Source organism: Oncorhynchus clarkii, chromosome 13 (genome assembly GCF_045791955.1).
Source record: "Oncorhynchus clarkii lewisi isolate Uvic-CL-2024 chromosome 13, UVic_Ocla_1.0, whole genome shotgun sequence".
Taxonomy (NCBI): Eukaryota; Metazoa; Chordata; class Actinopteri; order Salmoniformes; family Salmonidae; genus Oncorhynchus; species Oncorhynchus clarkii.
Window position 1 is genome coordinate 41,166,205 of NC_092159.1, and position 20,477 is coordinate 41,186,681.

General features: G+C 38.2%; 2 protein-coding genes across 5 annotated transcripts; one reads left to right on the forward strand and one right to left on the reverse strand.

The window, feature by feature from the left end:
* Positions 1 to 1,854: 1,854 nt before the first annotated feature.
* Positions 1,855 to 10,845, reverse strand: LOC139364729 (ubiquitin domain-containing protein UBFD1-like). Of its 3 annotated transcripts, none has more exons than XM_071101737.1 (7): positions 10,653 to 10,845; positions 9,565 to 9,852; positions 6,964 to 7,172; positions 6,768 to 6,833; positions 5,933 to 6,038; positions 5,762 to 5,844; positions 1,855 to 5,608 (listed from the first exon to the last, which is right to left on the reverse strand). In XM_071101737.1, exons 1-7 carry the CDS (start codon positions 10,666 to 10,668, stop codon positions 5,498 to 5,500), a joined length of 879 nt encoding a protein of 292 aa, XP_070957838.1. In that variant the 5' UTR covers positions 10,669 to 10,845; the 3' UTR covers positions 1,855 to 5,497. The 3 variants fall into 3 exon arrangements, with proteins under 3 accessions (XP_070957838.1, XP_070957839.1, XP_070957840.1); XM_071101738.1 differs by having other exon boundaries at positions 5,177 to 5,608; positions 5,708 to 5,844; XM_071101739.1 differs by having other exon boundaries at positions 5,243 to 5,608; positions 5,713 to 5,844.
* On the forward strand, positions 10,747 to 19,645 carry LOC139364728 (UNC93-like protein MFSD11). 2 transcript variants are annotated; one of them, XM_071101735.1, is made up of 13 exons: positions 10,747 to 11,305; positions 12,272 to 12,327; positions 12,489 to 12,596; positions 12,739 to 12,818; positions 14,777 to 14,873; positions 14,985 to 15,043; positions 15,237 to 15,381; positions 15,576 to 15,625; positions 15,789 to 15,854; positions 15,938 to 16,063; positions 16,166 to 16,340; positions 16,478 to 16,613; positions 18,619 to 19,645. In XM_071101735.1, the coding sequence occupies exons 1-13, from the start codon at positions 11,216 to 11,218 to the stop codon at positions 18,772 to 18,774; spliced, it is 1,344 nt and encodes a 447-aa protein (XP_070957836.1). In that variant the 5' UTR covers positions 10,747 to 11,215; the 3' UTR covers positions 18,775 to 19,645. The 2 variants fall into 2 exon arrangements, with proteins under 2 accessions (XP_070957836.1, XP_070957837.1); XM_071101736.1 differs by lacking the exons at positions 14,777 to 14,873; positions 14,985 to 15,043 and having other exon boundaries at positions 10,772 to 11,305.
* Positions 19,646 to 20,477: the final 832 nt, after the last annotated feature.

Genomic DNA, 20,477 nt, shown 5'->3' on the forward strand with positions numbered 1-20,477 from the left:
TAGGTTAACTTGGGCGGTTTCAAGGGGCATTCTGTGACAAATATACTGGGAACTTATAAGTAAATAGAAAACTATGTCAATCCAAAGTAATGTGTAGGTAATGTGTACAGTACACTAAGTTCCAGTAGGTACTTGAAATGAAAACAATGTGATTGTGAATTACAATTCTAGGTATAAACTTGAACAAACTGGATCAGGAAACACAATCAAACAATGCATTATCCTTGGTGAGAGAAAACAATGCATTGCAAGACGCTATTTGTATGAGGGTTGTTAAGTAAGCGATTACAGATTACCAAGTTCTTGTACTTTATAAAACTATGAACAACACCATGCAGGTTGTGAACGTCACACAAGAATGTGACACTAAAACTCAAGTTCAGTACCAGAGAACATGATTTAGGACCCATGGAGCATGAATAGGACATATGCACTAAGACCCTTATTGGGATGAAAGATTACACTATTTTACAGTAATATGTTTATCGCAAAACAATTTAGGCTAGATAGTCATTAATGTCACCACTTTGGTTACACAATGTCGTGCTTCAAACATCTTCCAATGTTTTTAACTGTTGGAATTTCAAGTTATGCGCAACACATCAGTTTAGGGACCTAGACATTAGTAAAAGTGTATTCTGTCAAGGTGGCAGTTCCAAAACAACATTCACAAACATTCACAAAATACAATAGGCTACTGTTGTATGTTTGTGGGTTCAGAAGGATTACGTCCTTAGACAAAAAGTCGGTTAGGTTAGGTATCTGATGAAGCTATCAGAAAATGTGCATCTAGGAGAGGTCATGCTACTTGGTGTAGGTCTAGGACATTGTGATAATCTCATAACAATCTTCATGAGAAATGCAAGACTGTCTTACTGATAGTTAAGGTTATGCAAAAAAAAAATTGTTGTTATGCATTACTGCCTCCTTAGAAACGATAATTAAACACACAAAAAAAACATTTACTAATTGTAATGAGACTAGTGAATGTGATGATTAAGTACAAATCTGAATGAACCACAACCATGCAAGCGTGTTTAAAAAAACAAACACATTTTCAATCATTTCTAGGTTGAGTGGTTCAGTGGGAAATGTACATCATTGAAATGCATTGAAAGCCCAGGCTGTAAGCCACTGAACATGTGACAACAGTGCAAGAAGGGTGGATACTTTCTATGATACTGTAACTATCATTGAGTATGTGCAGTCTCCATAACAACATGTGCCATGGTAAAAAAAACACCTCATGCAGAAACATAGTTATATACAAAACAGACATTGGGCTGGCTGGTTTCCATTTATCATGTGAGAAGTATGTGGTCTGATAAGAGTGATGTAGAATAAACACTTGAGCATTCCATTTGGGATACAGTAGTGCCTTTCAAACTGGTCAAGCCAGATGTAGAGCTACAGTAGTCGATCATATCATCAAACCAAATCTTCATGATTTTTGGTTAAGAAAATTAAACAAGGGTGTGTCCTGTCAGGTAACGAGATTGAAAGGTTTCATGAGGTCACTTCCTGACCCGACCTCATCCTGTTACAACATTCTTCTTTAGGGTGGAAACCAGTGACAAACAAAAACACCTGTTATAAAAGACGTTGCATCTAATGTTAAACTTTTTAATATTTTATGTCTGGACGTTACCTGTTAAAAGTCCACTGCTCTACTGTCTCAAATGAACCTGAACAAGCGTATCTTTGTGGTGAACGTCTTACAATAAACTTTTTGAACTACTGATTAGATCACCTTTCAGTGTGCACGATCTCTAGAGGACATGGCATAAGAAATGTCCCTAGCCTATGGCATCCCACTTAGACCATTTTTATACTAAGAATTACAAAACATCATCATAAATGTAAACAATTATCGTTTTTATTCCTTTACATTTCAATCAGCTCAATCAACATACTTAAGTAGTAACCATAAATGAATCACATGAACAGAAGTACATTTCCAAAATAAATATTGGTTTACCTGAGGAAAATCAACATGCTCAAAATTGTTTTAGCTTTTTCCTCATAACACATTTACAAAAACCTGGTACAGTCTCTCACTTAGGCAACATATGAGGTTTGTACGTGGCATATTGGATGGTACTCTTTGGCCTGTAAAAAGAACGATGTCCAACACTCATCTAACACAATATCTACCTTTTGTTTCAGCTCTGGAACTTTATATGAGGGAGACTGTTGATAATGGATTATGGTACACACTAGTTAGGCGACCATTGACTGTCGTATAAGTGCTGCTAACACTGCTGCCTGTAGTGGTTTGGGGCCATTTTCTTTAACTACACTGAACAAAAATATAAGCGCAACATGTAAAGTGTTGGTCCCATGTTTCATGGGCGAAATAAAAGATCTCAGAAATGTTCCATAAACACAAAAAGCTTATTTCTCACAAATTGTGTGCACTTATTTGTTTACATCCCTGTTAGTAAGCATTTCTCTGTTGACAAGATAATCAATCCACCTGACAGGTGTGGCATATCAAGAAGCAGTTTAAACAGCAGGATCATTACATAAGTGCACCTTGTGCTGGGGCCATTAAAAACCCACTGTAAAATGTGCAGTTTTGTCACACAGCACAATGCCACACGTCTTGAGGGAGGGTGCAATTGGCATGCTGACTGCAGAAATGTCCACCAGAGCTGTTGCCAGATAATTGTATGTTCATTTCTCTACCATAAGACATTGTTTTAGAGAATTTAGCAATACATCCAACCGGCCTCAGAACCGCAGAAAACGTGTATGGTGTCATGTTGGCGAGCGGTTTGCGGATGTCAACGTTGGGAACAGAGTGCCCCATGGTGATTGTGGGGTTATGGTATGGGCAGGCATAAGCTACAGACAACAAACAAAATTGCATTCTATTGATGGCAATTTGAATGCACAGAGATACTGTGACGAGATCCTGAGGCCCATAGTCATGTCTTTAAGGTATCCAACAGATGCATATCTGTATTCTCCAGTCATGTGAAATCTATGAATTTATTTCAATATATGACCTGTAACTCAGTAAAATCTTTGAAATTGTTGCATGTTGCGTTTATATATTTTTTCAGTATAATTTATTCACTACTGTATAGCTAATATAACAAAACATCATTGACCATGTTTCAGAGATTCTACATTACAATGTTTGGTAGTTTGAAAGAGCCATTAAACCTGGGCATACGATGTCACAAATATACTGACAAGAGAGGGCTGTTTGCGTAATCAGATTTAACCATTATTATGAAAATGTGTAAGACTACTGGACTGCATTTGTTGACCACTTAGGTGCATTTTTACATTAATAAGGTCTGAGGAGATACAACCAAGGATGAATAATAACCAATTGAGAGGCCAGCAAAATGTCACCTGGTTAAAGGGTCAGGTCTTTCTCTAGCCATGTCGATAAAAATTACTTTATATTCATAGACTGGAAATTGAAGTATTATTATAACAACTGTAACCATTATAATATTATCATTATAAGCATCATAATTGTAAGCATGTCAAGGTCAATGTTTAAATTGACGGTTCTCTGACAACTCCAAGAGATGGTTGCAATATATATATTTTTTAATGCCAGACAACACTGATATGTTTTTATAAGCTGGATGTTTAATTGACATTTAGTTCAATATCTGCTCAGTTGATAACCTTATTACTGGCAAACGTATAACCAGTTAATATCACTACAATGCCAGTCCCAAACAACTTATTTCAGTTATTTGCTTTTAAAGTGTTTGAAAATTTTTTGCAGATAAAAAAAACAAAACATTTTTAGGCTTTGGAAATTTGTATGGACATTGGCAAATGCAAAGCAAACTTGGACTTTGTATGCCTTTCAGTGTTTGAATACTTATTACATACTTTAAATTAAATAAAGCAATGTATATGAACGTTGCAGTTACTAGTTCATATCTGTATATAAATACATTAAGGCCTTTGCATTTCTGAGAAATTATACCCACGGCAGATGATATTGCTATGAACAAGAAATGTAAAAGTGTGACATTGTGGCCCTCTCTTGTAGGAACAGCATAGTGCATCTAAACCAGGGATGGGCCCTCAGATCAAATGTATTTTTTATTCAGTGGGTGTCTCAGTTATTGTTGCAAGCTAGAATAGTAGAATACACAAAGTGCAATTTAAAAATTTGGTTGAGCATTAGCAGTTTTTCGCTTGTTATGTCAGTCACTGATAGTCACTCCCATAGCCCATTTCAGTTAAACATTTTTAGATTGTTAAATTAGTCTAGTGGCCAGCTACAGTATCTAAACTTGGTAATCATGGTCGATTTACCGTCCGGAAGTCCCCCATTGATTTTGTTAGTCAGTCTTACTCAGATATAATTTTAAAAACATTTACCTCTGTCCACCCTATGGCAAAATATGTCGAATTACAGGAAATTAGCTGTAAAACAGCAAGTTTTCCTCTTTACCCCAGGGCAAAATGTGTAGAATTATATACAAATGTGTTATATAATTGCAAGATCTTCTCTCTGAAACATGACAAAATGTGTAGAATTGCAGCAAACTTGCTTTAAAACAGCAAAACTTTCTCTATACCCCGTTGTAAAATGTGTAGATTTGTACTAAATAAACTCTAAAGCAAAATCACATATCCGCTGTCAAGAGGGAGGCTGCTAATGTGGTGATGGGGGGGACTCACGAGCAACTGCGGCCCCTCATGAGTTCAGATTTTTTTGTGGCCCCCATCAGTTGCCCATCCCTGATCTAAACCATGTGATTACACTTGTTCCCTTTGCATGTGACAGAGGTCTCATGATAGCATGACACTGGATTGCAGTAATGCTCAATGTCTGGTCTGATGCTGAATAGAAACATGTTCTAAATCATCTGTGAGACTATTCCACACCACAGCACCCACCCTTCTTAAATAATAAACAGAAATCCCCCCTCAGCTATAAATGATGATTGTAAATAGCAAAACTTACATGAGTAAGTTGCTTACTACTTTAAGTTTTATAGTGATATATTTCTTCTGGGAGAATCTTCATAAATTCCATTAGATGTTTCAATAATTTATATTAATATGAACATTTATCATGACTACAGGTAAACCAATATATTGAGACCATTAGAAACCGTATTCAACTTTGGTAAGTTTGCTTGTGTTGATCCATAGAATAAATAAACATAGGCTACCATACTAGTGCAGCTTTTTTGTTTTTTTCTTAAATATATTTTATTACTTTAAGAATAACTGAGAAATGCATCAGCAATCTCTGTACATTTTGTTTTATTGTTTTCCCTTGGGTTTGCGCAAAAAATGAATGGTGAACTGGGCTGAGGAATATGATGCTGCCTCATAGTGCACTTGAAACCCCAAATAATATGGTTAGTCCTTAGGCATCCTTCAGTTTGCTTCTCTAATATGCTTCAATGTTAAGTTCCTTAGGACTCCTTGTTGTCTCCAGATCCCCATTTTCATATGTTCCTGTTCTAGATCACAGTTCTTCAATGTCAATAATAGAGGCACATTAGAAATACTGCCACTTTCCAAGGACTGTGTCTTTGATTGCATCAACAAACTGAATTGGCACCCAGTAGACCCAATACTGAGAGGCTTCTGTTGGACCCAACTGAAACGCCTAGGAAAGTGAATGACAGAAAATGAATTGCACAATAAATTACAGTAAGATATCTACTTTTGACAAAATAATGTATGTGTTTATGGAAAAAAAACATACATTACATCAACTGTCATTCTGGCTTGTGCAGTTTGTAGTAAGGAAACGTGTTACCATCATGTGATAATCCTCATGGCCTTCAATGGGTTCAGTCACCACATGTTTGATGGAGCCCATTGGGATTTTCTCTGTTCTCTCTGTAGGAGAGAATATACACAGATAAGGGTGAGTGCCATAACACTTTTTCCTTATACACAATCCAACCAAACCAGGGGGTCATCTCACCTTTAGTTCCAATCCACAGTTGATCTTGTTCCAGTTTGAAGGTGAGACGAACTTTTCCACCAGATTTGTTGTACATTCCGGCTAAAGGCACTGTTGGTAAGCGTTCCTGTGTAACAAATGAGAGATCACTTGCTGGTCATTAGTGGAAGAACAAGGAAGTAATTCACAACCATCTCCAAGCTCCTGAACGTGATAGTGTTCCAGTGGAAATATCTGTGAGAAAAATACATACACAGGGCAATATACACGGAGTATACAAAACATTAGGAACACCTGCTTTTTCCATGACAGAATGACCTGGTGAATCCAGGTGAAAGCTAAGATCCCTTAATGATGTCACTTGTTAAATCCACTTAAATTCGGTGTAGATGAAAGCGAGGACAGGTTAAAGAAGGATTTTTATGCCTTGAGACAATTGAGAAATGGATTGTGTATGTGTGCCATTCAGGGGGTGAACAGGCAAGACAAAAGATTGAAGTGCCTTTGAATGGGGTATGGTGGTAGGTGCCAGGAGCACCGGTTTGTGTAAAGAACTGCTACGCTGCTGGCTTTTTCACACTCAGTTTCCCGTGTGTATCAAGAATATTCCACTACCCAAAGGACATCCAGCCAACTTGACACAACTGTGGGAATCATTGGAGTCAGCATGGGCCAGCATCCCTGTGGACACCTTGAGAGTCCATTCCCCAAGGAATTGAGGCTGTTCTGGGGGCAAAGGGACAGGGGCTGCAACAATATTAGGAAGGTGTTCCTAATGCTTGGTATACTCAGTGTAAAACAACCATTAAAAGCATACTTTCCCAACCAACATTTGGGTTTTGTTGAAAATACTCACCTTTGTTCCTTTAACAGATGGCATTATGTCCTCTGGTTTGCCTTTGTCCAACACCTTTCTGTGTTGCTGAAATTCAATACATTATTATTTTAGGTTCACAGTTGAATACAAAATATCATAACCTGTGACTATACCTTGGGCAAAAAAAGTTGTTAATTTACAAATATGGAACTCAAAAGACGTTGAAAAGTCCTACTTTTTGCCGACACAAAGGTTCCTTTTTGTTTTCTTCAGCTTTAACTTCCTGCTGAATAACCTCTTTTGGAGTATTTACAGCTAGTACATCGTTTATTGTAGATCCAACCACCATTATTTTTGCACCATTTGTAACTTTAATTTCACGTAGCGTCTTATCTTCTGGTAGCAGGCCTTTGTACATCACTTTCTGCATAGCAGGTGGAAGACCTATTAAACATAGAGAGAGAGAAAAAGAAAGGGTGGTTGAGAGACATTAATCAACACTGACTGTCTAGAGGAGTAAAACAAGGTTGTCCACTATCGGCATATCTATTTATTATTGCCATCGAAATGTTAGCTGTTAAGATTAGACCAAACAATAATATTAAGGGATTAGAAATCTGTGGCTTAAAAACTAAGGTGTCATTGTACGCTGATGATTCATGTTTTCTTTTAAAACCACAATTAGAGTCTCTCCACGGCCTCTTAGAGGATCTAGATACTTTTGCTATTCTCTCTGGATTAAAACCAAATTATGATAATTCTAGTATTACGTATTGGATCACTAAAAAAATGCAAATTTTACATTACCATGTAGTTTACCAATAAAATGGTCTGATGGAGATGTGGACATACTCGGTATACAAATCCCAAAAGAAAGAACTGATCTCACTCCAATAAATCTTTATAGAAAGTTAGCAAAAATAGATGAGATCTTGCTACCATGGAGAGGAAAATACCTGTCTATTTGTGGAAAAATCCCCGATTAACTCTTTAGTCATATCACAGTTTACCTATTTGCTTATGGTTTTGCCTACACCTAGTGACCTGCTTTTTAAATTATATGAACATAAAATATTCCATTTTATTTGGAACGACAAGCCAGATAAAATTAAAAGGGCCTATTTATATAACGAATATGAATTCGGAGGGCAGAAATTATTAAATATTAAAGCATTAAGACCTCTCACAAAAGGCATCTGTCATACAAAAGTTATACTTAAATCCAAACTGGTTCTCTAGTAAATTGGTACGAATGTCTCATCCTGTGTTCAAGAAGGGCCTTTTTCCCTTTATTCAGATTACACCAAGGAAATCATCTCCAAAATATCTTTATTTTTTAAACAAGCCTTAGAAAGTTGGTTGCAATTTCAGTTTAATCCACCTGAAAAGACAGAACAAATAATACAACAAATATTGTGGTTAAATTCAAATATACTTATTGATTAAAAAAAAAAAAAAATCGAAAAAATGTTTTTTTAAAAATGTATGATTTTTGTGGATGATATCATAAATAGGACTGGTGGAGTTATTTCACACATGCAGCTAACACAGACATATGGAAATGTCTGCTCTACCCAAAATTACAACCAATTAATTGCAGCATTACCACAAAAATGGAAGAAGCAAGTAGAAGGGGAAAAAAGTAAGGAACTTGTATGTCGGCCCTGTATTAAAGAACATAAATTGTTAAAGAAAAGTGTGATAAATAAAAACAAACACCAATTTAATTTAAGGACCAAAAAACTGACAGCTGTGCCATATAAATTGCAAAATAGTTGGGAAGAGATTTTCGATGTACCCATTCCATGGCACATGGTTTATGAATTGATATGCAAAACAACGCCGGATGCAAAACTTCAAATTTTTCATATTTAAATTACTATACAAAATTCTTGCAACTAATAGAATGTTATATATATATATGGGGGGATACAATCTTCCCAGCTCTGCAGATTCTGCTGAGGAGGCAGAGTCAGTCATTAGATCATTTATTTTGGTATTGTCCATATGTAGCTCGTTTTTGGTCACAGGTCCAGGAATGGCTGAAGAATTGCAACATTTGCCTAGAACTAACGCTGCAGACAGCAATACTGAGTGATTTGAAAAGCCATAGTCAATCAATCAATAATATAATAATTATTTTAGCAAAAAATTTTATTTTTAATTTACAATCTGTAGAAGCTATGAGAATAGAAAGGTTCAAGTCGTTTGTGAAGCATCACAGCACAGTTGAAAAATATATGGCAAATAGAAATCCAAAATGGATGATGTTGAGAGATAGATGGGAGAGGTTGAATTGAGCTGAAGGGTGGGACTAATAGCAAGATAATACATGAAGAACATACAGGGTCTGTAAAATGTATATATGCTCAGAACGTTTGTGAAATAGCACAGTTACAAATAGAAATCAAACTGGATGGACATCAGAAATAGAGGAAGGAATAAAAACAAACAAAAAATAACTATTGTAAAATAGACTGTGAATGTAAAATGTGTATTAAGATGTATAAATTGAAGGTAAAAGCCGAAGTGTTTATTAGTTTACTCCAATTGGGGGATCGGCGGTAGGGTTTGCGGGGAATAATAATAAAGGTATATTCTTTAAAAAAGTATGCATGTAAGGTATGTATATATGTATGCATGTGTGTATGGATATATATAGATTTACCCCAAAAATATATGGGGGATTGGAAATTATGCAGACAATTACATTGATGGAACCAATATTCTTTCCGCAATATTTAACTGATCCACCCCTTTAAAAAAAACACAAAAAAACTCTGTGACTGCTATACACATCCAAGTAGTTAGTACGCAAGCCTAAACAACTACTTACCAGTGAGTGAATGGATTCGCTCTTTCAGTTTGGCTCCGGTGCCATCTAAAGGAATTTTGAGATCATACTTATTCTTGTTCCAAATAATCTTTAGATCCACCATCTCCTTTCCTTCATCACTGTCATCTCCATTGCTGACAGTAGGGTCCTGAGTTGAAGAGCTTTCCCCGGCATTATCTGTCCGAGACACAGTTTCCAATACTTCAGCATTCCCTTTGCCAACAATTTCACACAGTGGTTGTGGCTCTTTCAACGTGGCTTCAGTTTCCATTACGACTTCTTCACTTCCTATGAAAGGATTATGAAAGGCATAGCTTAGCTGAGAATTCTCAGCTCCACAAGAATTCTCAGCCAGACACAGCTTTGTCAAAGCCATAGAGTATGTCAAAACTCAATGTCTGGGAATAGTTTGTCACATTAAGTATCCTCAGCCAAATAATAACTACCAAGTATGGCTTCATGCAGTTCGTTTGTTATGACAAAGCAGCTGCAAGCAACTGGCTGGTTGACCTATTTGGTATTCTGTGGGTCGTTTAGCCACGTTAGCTAAGTCTGACATCTCACGTGGCTGTTAGCGAGCTACTGTAGCTTATTTGCAAATAGCGCTAACTTGCTAGCTACCTAGTCATGCTAGCTAAGTTAGCTCACACATCCAAGCTACATTTGCAGTCAGATAAGAGTTTGCTAGCTATTTAATATAACTTGCTAGCTTATAAATGCCTAATATAGCTAATGTTGATAGCTACAAAATAACATAGTGTTGGCTACAATTATTACATTTGCCCTAGGTTTCTAGAATCAAATTACAACTTCTGTAACAGTAGCTCTAGTTATTTGGCTATGTAACAAAATCGAAAGAGCTAACGTTAGCTAGCTAAATATGGTTGGCTAGCAGCTAGCCAGTGACCAGGATAACAGGGCGAACATTGGATTATGAAGAAAATATGCTTTAAAATCCTATTGACATGTTGAATTTGCACCAACGCCAGAAATACAATTAAATGCCTAAATTAATGAATTGAAAATTGCTCAATTGCACCGCATAGATATGTGGGAAAGCATAACATTATATTTTTTTCAATACCTACCATCCTGGGTCGCCATGATGATTGTGTACAATATGAAGTGAGACTGCTGGGAAACGGACGCGCTGACGTGTATTGGTCCTACGGGGCTTCCATTGACTGTAAAGCGTTTGATAAATCTCAACTGTATGCTTGGTTTCTAATGAAAGTCATTTGTCCCCCCCCTCACAACAACGACATGAAGCTTGGTCGTATTGTATGCGATCACGAGAAACTTCGCTAGCTAGCTATTAGATACATAGCCTACTAACTACAACAACCTACCAAATGTGCTAATGGTAGGGTTATGCTGAATTGGCTCGTGCTGATAACTTATTGACAGAGAGAGCGTGCGGAAGAAAAGTTACCGTATGGACTTTTGAAGAAGAGTAGCCGAAAAGTGCTTGTCCATCAAAGGCGTGGGGGTCTCTAGCTATATCCTATGCTTTTTGTATTTGCTTAGCTATCTTAGAAATGTCTGGTCGACGCAAGAAGTGTAACTGTTGGAATAATCTTATCTCATTGCACTGAGTGCTGTGTAGCGACCTGGGACATCTACCAAGAGGTGGTGCAAGAATAATATAATCATGGCAGACCTCAGGATTTACAATGTTGTCATTCTGGGACTAGGATTTCTGTTAATTTTCACTGCGTTCACCACCTGTGGAAACATTGAAGTAAGTCAAATAACACACTTTCACTTGTGTGACCTTAGCTGAAGTCGTTACCCAGGCAAACTATTTTGACTGGTAATTTGTTTTGTTTGCTAGAGTCAATATCACTGGAGAAAATTCACGCCTACTTAATATTTCAGATACTAGCAACTTCCGAGCTAGCTAATGTATCTGAAATTGGCAGCTGTTTGACCTCTCCCCTTCAAATTACATGTCATGTGGGCCACATACTTTTAATTTATCAGAAATATAATACCTGTTGTCATTTGACATGTTTGTAATGTATTGACTGATCAGTTGTTTTGTTTGCTAAATAGTCCATTTAACGTGAGACAATGTGTATTAAGATGTATAATTGATAACTGCTATCTAAAGTTGGTAGCTGTTTGATATCTTAAAACAGGTTACATTAGACATGTCATAATTGTTTATCATTCATGGTACATCAATATTGATATATTTCTTAATTCCATTCTTTTACTTTTAGATCTGTGTACATTGTTGTGAATTGTTAAATATTACTGCACTGCTGGAGCTAGGAACGCAAGCATTTCGCTACACCCGCAATAACATCTGCTAAATATGGGAATGCGACCAATAAAATTTGATTGGAATTGTTGTCATTTTGCAGTTATGCTTTGCTTTTTTCAAGTCCATTGCCTTTGACTCTCAAGTTTAAGGACTTTTACCCCATGATAAATTGCATCAGTTTATTTTCCTGTGCATCTTCCAGCTCACATGATGTCCTTAGCAGCCTTGTCAGTGGTGCATTGTTGGAGGAGTCCTGGGTCAGGAGCATCTTGTGTTTCCAATTTCTTTATCAGTCAATTGATTGTCATGCCAAAGGAATTACTCAAATGAATACATGTAAAGGTCAATGTCCACAGGGCACATTGGTAGTAGTGGCAGCAATATTTGAGAACATATTTTCTATGTTCATATGCTCACATTAATATTTCTCTTTTATAGCAAACCATAGTTAAAAGCCTGGACAATGATACCTTCACTGGAAGTGGTTATCACAGGTGAGTTGGATGGTGTTACCATAGGCTAAATATTTGAAAACCACATTATCCCAGCGAAAAGAGTGGGGGAGATAAGGTGCGTCTTTCAGAATCATTGACCCTTATACCAGACACTAAACTTTTTCCTACTGCACTGTTTTCTTTCTGTCCTTGTTCAACAGCCTTGGAATCATCTATGGAATTTTTTCGTTTTCAAATTTGTTAGCTCCAACTGTTGTTGCAATAATTGGACCACAGTTTACAATGTTTTTCAGTGGAATTCTTTACAGGTGAGTATCAAGAATTCTAAAGGAATTACCCCCCCCCATTCATTTTCTATTTGCAGATCAGTAGTTGATTGATATTTCTGTCTGAAGTAGTTATAACAAGGTCATGTGCTGTTGTTTGTTATGGTTCCATTCTTTTCCATAGTGGTTACGTAGCTGTATTCATCACCCCATCAACATGGTCCTTTTACTTCACCTCAGTACTAATCGGCATAGGAGCAGCCAGTAAGTCCGGTTTCATGGGATCTCTCCTTTGTTCCCTCTGGTATCTGGTTAACATTCCCCGACTCCAGAATCATTCACATTATTACATATTGGTACAAATATGTTTTTACATTGAACTCTCATGATTTACATGACAGTTTGGTATACAGTCATAGACACTATATATACAAAGGACTTGTATGTGGAAACCCCTTCAAATGAGTAGATCTGTCTATTTCAGCCACAACCGTTGCTGAAAAGTGTATAAAATCGAGCACACAGCCATGCAGTCTCCATAGACAAACATTGTCAATAGAATAACATTACTAAAGAGCTCAGTGACTTTCAACGTGGCACCGTCAAAGGATGCCACCTTTCCAACAAGTTAGTTCTTCAAATTTCTGCCCTGTATTTGCTGTTATTGTGAAGTGAAAACGTCTAGGAGAAACAATGGCTCAGGCGCGAAGTGGGAGGGCACACAAGTTCACAGAATGGGACTGCCAAGTGCTGAAGCATGTAGTGCGTAAAAATCATCCTTGCTTGCAACACTCACTACAGAGTTCCAAACTCTGGTAGCAACATCAGCACAATAACTGTTCTTTCAGGAGCTTCATGAAATGGGTTTCCATGGCCAAGCAGCTGCACACAAGCCTAAGATCACCATGTGCAATGCCAAGTGTCGACTGGAGTGTTGTAAAGCTCGCTGCCATTGGACTCTGGAGCAGTGGAAAATAGTTCTCTGGAGTGATTAATCACGCATCACCATATAACAGTCTTTCGGACGAATCTGGGTTTGGCGGATGCCGGGAGAACTACCTGCCCGAATGCATAGTGCAAAGTTTGGTGGAGGAGTAATAATGGTCTGGGGCTGTTTTTCATGGTTCTGGCTAGACCATTTACTTGAAGAGAAATTGTAACGCTACATCATACAATGACATTCTAGACAATTTTGTGCTTCCAACTTTGTGGCAACAGTTTGGGGAAGGTACTTTCCTAATTCAGCATGACAATGCCCCTGTGCACAAAGCGAGGTCCATACAGAAATGGTTTGTTGAGATCGGTGTGGAAGAACTTGACTGGCCTGCACAGAGCCCTGACCTCAACCGCAACAAACACCTTTGGAAGGAATTGGAATGCTGACTGTTAGCCAGGCCTAATCGTGCCCAACCTCACTAATGCTCTTGTGGCTGAATGGAAGTAAGTCCCCGCAGCAATGTCTCAACATCTAGTGGAAAGCCTTCCCAGATGAGTGGAGGCTGTTATAGTAGCAAAGGAAGGACCAACTTTGTATTAATGCCCATGATTTTGGAATGAAATGTTCAACGAGAAGGTGTCCACATACTTTTGGTCACGTAGTGTATGTTTCACCTCTGTGCATATGCCTAATCCAATCCAAAATTCTCTACATGCCTCTGGAGTCTGCTATTCTCTTACGCATGCTATTCATTCCTAACAAATTTGTAAACTGAGTTAACCCATTTTTTGCTGTTGGAATAATGATTTGTAAGTAGATCAAATGCCATAGTAATTACACAGTATTATAAACAGTTATCAATATGGGTACGGAAGATCAAATCAAGAAGGAGCATATGTCCTGTATGCATGGTAAAGAGTATCGAGTCTGTCTTGTCAGTTGTTGAGCATTGGACAAAGGTTACCATGGTTATGAAGTCTGAAATGGAGCTTGTTAATGATTTACATAAAAGGGAAATGCTTGGGTTATGTTCATTATCTCTGATTGCAAGCAAAGCAAATATTTTACAAATGGGAGAGCTAAATGAGAATTCTTAGGGCAGATGAAACAAATTGTTTGATAATGTTAGTTTGTTCTAAATAAAATGGACACATTTTCCCTGAATTGTTCCCCGATAATGCATTTTGATCTATTCAAATGTCATTAAATAGCAACCATCTCTATTCATTACATCTGCAGTTCCTAATCAGCCTCTCTCACTCACTCTTTGTATCCCTTTCATCAGTGCTTTGGACAGCCCAAGGACACTTCCTTGTGGAGAACTCTGATGCTTCCACCATCAATAGGAACACAGGGATGTTTTGGGCCCTTTTACAGTGCAGGTATATTAATGGCATATATTAATGGTAGGCTATATACTAATGGCAGTTATTTCCATTATTTGGTGGCCTAGAGCCGAATGTGTAATTGTAACACATTGTTTTCTTTTTCAGCATGTTATTTGGCAATCTTTACATTTATTTTGATTGGAATGGAAAGATAGAAATATCAGGTATGTGCATGTGAAGCTCATCCAATGGGAAAATATAGAGAAAATAGAGCTAACATTAAAGAAAACTTGCAATTGCATTTTTGTTTTCATTTAGGATATGACTCATATGTCCTTCCAATATTGTTGCCCTACTTAGTAATGGTGTGTGTTCTCTGTTTGACACTGTTTCCTTTGTTCTTGATGTCCCTCTCAGATAGGCGCAGAAAGACTATCTTTATAGGTCTTCTGGTTACCTCAGTGCTGGGAACACTCAGCTTCCTGGCTCTGAGAAAGACTCTTCCAACTGAGGAGATGCTCAATGAGGAGGAAGGCCAGCCTTTGCTCTCATCTCGCACGATGTTAGTTTCCTAATTAATTGACAGTACTCTCTCACTGTACCCTTATTCAAATGGGAATCCGTGGCACTGCGTTGGTGTCTCTGTTTTAAATGGTGGTTATTCATTCTGCTATGAATTTGAATATCACAGTATTGAAAATAAATAATGTATTTGTCTTGCTAATTTGATCATTTTCCATTTTCCATGTTTGGCAGGTATAAGCAAAGAGCCAACTCTGCAGTACAAGATGCAAAGTCAGAATTCAGTAAGTTAATGTAGCATCACAGGCACATTTGTTATTATACAATCAATCACTAAACAATTTATTTGGGTTAAAGGACACCTCTGTTACCTGGTTTATGTTGTTTCACCGTTTACTATGCTGTTAGTCATCCAACGTAATTCCTTGTGTGTCTCCTTCTCTTCAGAGACAATCCTGCAACTGCTCAAAACCAAAACCATATTGCTCCTGAGCTGTTGCATGGCATACAGTGGTAAGTAGATTGTACTGCACAACCAAAAGTCCAGACATTTCCCTCATAAGAATAGTGTTTTTACCAGTGTGTTGTCATCGTAGGTCTGGAGCTATCTTTCTACAGTGGTGTGTATGGGACATGTATCGGGGCAACAACAGAGTTTGGAGTGGCAGCTAAAGGCTTGATTGGGATCTCTGGAATCGTGGTGGGGATTGGAGAGATAGTTGGTAGGTTTGTGTTGCCCAGTGTAACGTTTACCCATCACTCTTATGTTGGTGTTACAATCTAACAAGGAACTAGTTTGACAGTAATCTGATGTGATTTGTCAGGTGGAGGCGTCTTTGGACTAGTATGTAAGAATAACCGCTTCAGACGGACATCTGTGGTCTTCCTGGGGATGGTCGTCCATTTTGTCGCTTTCTACTTGATCTACCTCAACATCCCAGATGATGCCCCTGTGGTTTTAAAAACTAGCACACTGAACAAGCCATATCTGACACCAAGGTATTGTTTTAATATTTAAAAAAAACAACAATAAAAGCAGGGCTGTATATTGTTTTAATATTAATCAGAAATCATGTCAGTTGAAAACGACCTGTTGTCACCCCCTCACAGTTGAGCGTCTCCTATCTGTTTCCTAGTATCTCCATCGCATTGCTGTGTAGTTTCCTGCTTGGACTCGGTGACAGCTGTTTCAATACTCAACTGTACAGCATCTTGGGGCGTGTTTATGCTGAGCAAAGCGCGCCTGCTTTTGCCATCTTCAAATTCATCCAGGTAACCCCCGAGAGAGTTTGATACAGCTGATCGTTTACTAAAACATATGTACCAGCAACTGATTCTGTGATGAGCTGGGTGTAGTTTGTTGCAGTATAGTTAATTAATAACTTATGGATGTTTAGGTATACGTAGGCTGATGTACACTACCGGTCAAAAGTTTTAGAACAACTACTCATTCAAGGGTTTTTCTTTATTTTTACTATTTTCCACATTGTAGAATAATAGTGAAGACATCAAAACTATGAAATAACACAAATGGAATCATGTAGTTACCAAAAAAGTGTGAAACAAATCAAAATATATATTTCATATTTGAGATTCTTCAAATAGCCACCCTTTGCAATGACAGTTTTGCACACACTTGGCATTCTCTCAACCAGCTTCACCTGGAATGCATTTCAATTAACAGGTTTGCCTTCTTAAGTTATTTGTGGAATTTCTTTCCTTAATGTGTTTGAGCCAATCAATTGTGTTGTGACAAGGTAAGGGGGTATACAGAAGATAGCCCTATTTGGTAAAAGAGAACTTGTTCTGAGAACTTGTTCTCAACCTGGTGAAATAAAAATTAAATAAATAAAATGTAAAAAAGACCAAGTCCATATTATGGCAAGAACAGCTCAAAAGAGAAATGACTGTCCATCATTATTTTAAGACATGAAGTTCAGTCAATATGGAACATTTCAAGTACTTTGAAAGTTGCTTAAACTGCAGTTGCAAAAACCATCAAGTGCTATGATGAAACTGTCTCTCATCAGGACCGCCACAGGAAAGGAAGACCCAGAGTTACCTCTTTTGCAGAGGATAATTTCATTAGAGTTACCAGCCTCAGAAATGGCAGCCCAAATAAATTCTTCACAGAGTTCAAGTAACAGACACCTCAACATCAACAGTTCAGAGGAGACTGTGTGAATCAGGCCTTCATGGTCGAATTGCTGCAAAGAAACCACTACTAATGGACACCAATAAGAAGAAGATACTTGATTGGGCCAAGAAACATGAGCAATGGACATTAGACCAGTGGGAATGTGTCCTTTGGTCTGGAGTCCAAATTGGAGATCTTTGGCTCCAACAGGCGTATTTTTGTGAGACGCGGAGTGGGTGAACGGATGATCTCCGCATGTGTATTTCCCATCGTAAAGTATGGATGAGGAAGTGTTATGGTGTGGGCGCTGCTTTGCTGGTGACACTGTCTGTGATTTATTTAGAGTTCAAGGTACACTTAACCAGCATGTCTACCACAGCATTCTGCAGCGGTACGCCATCCCATCTGGTTTGGGCTTAGTGGGACTGTCATTGGTTTTTCAACAGGACAATGACCCAACACATCTCCAGGCTGTGTAAGTGCTAGTCTACCAAAAAGGAGAGTGATGGAGTGCTACATCAGATGACCTGACCTCCACAGTCCCCTGACCTCAATCCAATTGAGATGGTTTGGGATGAGTCAACCCGCAGAGTGAAGGAAAAGCAGCCAACAAGCTCTCAGCATATGTGGGAACTCCTTCAAGACTGTTGGAAAACTATTCCATGTGAGCTGGTTGAGAGACTGCCAAGAATGTGCAAAGCTGTCATCAAGGAAAAGGGTGGCTATTTGAACAATCTCATATATAAAATATATTTAGATTTGTTTAAAAAAATGTTGGTAACTACAAGATTCCATATGTGTTCTTTCATAGTTTTGATGTCTTCACTATTATTCTACAATATATAAAACAGTAAAAATAAAGATAAACCCTTGAATGAGTAGGGTTTCTAAAACGTTTGACCCGTAGTGTATCCCTTGTGTGGTTATACTGTAAGAATAACTAGAGGGAAGGACGATTGAAGGCCTTCTTGTGTCGGTCTATTTAGCCACACAAACATGCATTCGTTTATTACATTAGAATTCTGTAAGAACTCACAATCTAAGACACAATGCATACATTACTGTGACAGAGTAGTAACACAAAGTCAAACTCTTTGTATTACTTTCAACAAGTTTTTGTTTTCTTCTTTCCTTTGCCAGTCCATTTTTGCAGCAGTTGCCTTCTTCTACAGTGGCTACTTGCTGTTGACATGGCAACTGCTCATTATGGTCACCCTGGGTTTCACTGGAACGCTCTGCTTCTTCATGGTGGAAAGAATACAGAACTTCTCTGTAGACCTACAACAAGAGTATTAGGATCTGTCATTTCAATACTGACACAGTCATGTATGTCAGACTTACATTTCTAGGTTTTTTAACAGGAAAGATACTTTACACCTTCAATGTCTTAGCTATAACTTATCTTGCACAACACACTAATTATATCATGATTAAATGTCATTTTTTTACTTTTCCAATCGGATTGTGTATGTGTAATATAAGACGTAACCACTCACCTTATGTATTGGCTGTCTTTATGCATTGCTCTCAGGGTTGTTATTTAAGATAGTGTCATTGTTTAAAATTCAATTCTGTGGTAGTGTTATAATACGTCATACATTTTGTAACTTGATGGAATTGTTTTTAGATGTTTGTTAGAATTTAAGATGCATACGAAACAGAAGAAATGTTCATATTGAGAATTATTAAATGATCTTACAGTTTGAGAAGATATGTTATTAGTGACAATGCTAGCTATGTATGGGAAAAGATATTGATGTATACCTGCAAATGTAATGCTGTGTGGAAATGTGTCTAGACAGACACAATTGTTCAAACCTAATCTATGACAATTCTCCACATCCACCATGCCAAAGCTTACAAGAGCTATCCAGTGATTTAAAAATCCCAATATTGCCTTATAATAATACAATTACTGTACAACTTATTTTCAGTGCCCATAGCATGTAGTAGAGTAGTTAAAAAATACACCCATATGCATTAACATTTATGGTATCCTTTTACTTCCATTTTATTATATTTTACATATCAATATGTTGTCAGTCATGCATACTAAGTGCCTGTTAATGTTTTGGTGATTTGTATTTGTTATAAATAAAGCAAATGTCTATTGTAAACTTTTTTTTTTAAATATACACTGCTCAAAAAAATAAAGGGAACACTAAAATAACCCATCCTAGATCTGAATGAATGAAATATTCTTATTAAATACTTTATTCTTTACATAGTTGAATGTGCTGACAACAAAATCACACAAAAATGATCAATGGAAATCAAATTTATCAACCCATGGAGGTCTGGATTTGGATTCACACTCAAAATTAAAGTGGAAAACCACACTACAGGCTGATCCAACTTTGATGTAATGTCCTTAAAACAAGTCAAAATGAGGCTCAGTAGTGTGTGTGGCCTCCACGTGCCTGTATGACCTCCCTACAACGCCTGGGCATGCTCCTGATGAGGTGGCGGATGGTCTCCTCCCAAAATCCGCCAACTCCTGGATAGTCTGTGGTGCAATGGAGCGAGACATGATGTCCCAGATGTGCTCAATTGGATTCAGGTCTGGGGAACGGGCGGGCCAGGCATCAATGCCTTCCAATGCCTTCCAATGCGCATCCAACCCGGAAGCCAGCCGCACCAATGTGTCAGAGGCAACCTTGGTTAGCGCGCACTGCGCCCGGCCCGCCACAGGAGTCGCTGGTGCGCGATGAGACAAGGACATCCCTACCGACCAAGCCCTCCCTAACCCGGACGACGCTAGGCCAATTGTGCGTCGCCCCACGGACCTCCCGGTCGCAGCTGGTTACGACAGAGCCTGGGCGCGAACCCAGGGACTCTGATGGCACAGCTGGCGCTGCAGTACAGCGCCCTTAACCACTGCGCCACCCGGGAGGCAATGCCTTCCTCTTGCAGGAACTGCTGACACACTCCAGCCACATGAGGTCTAGCATTGTCTTGCATTAGGAGGAACCCAGGGCCAACTGCACCAGCATATGGTC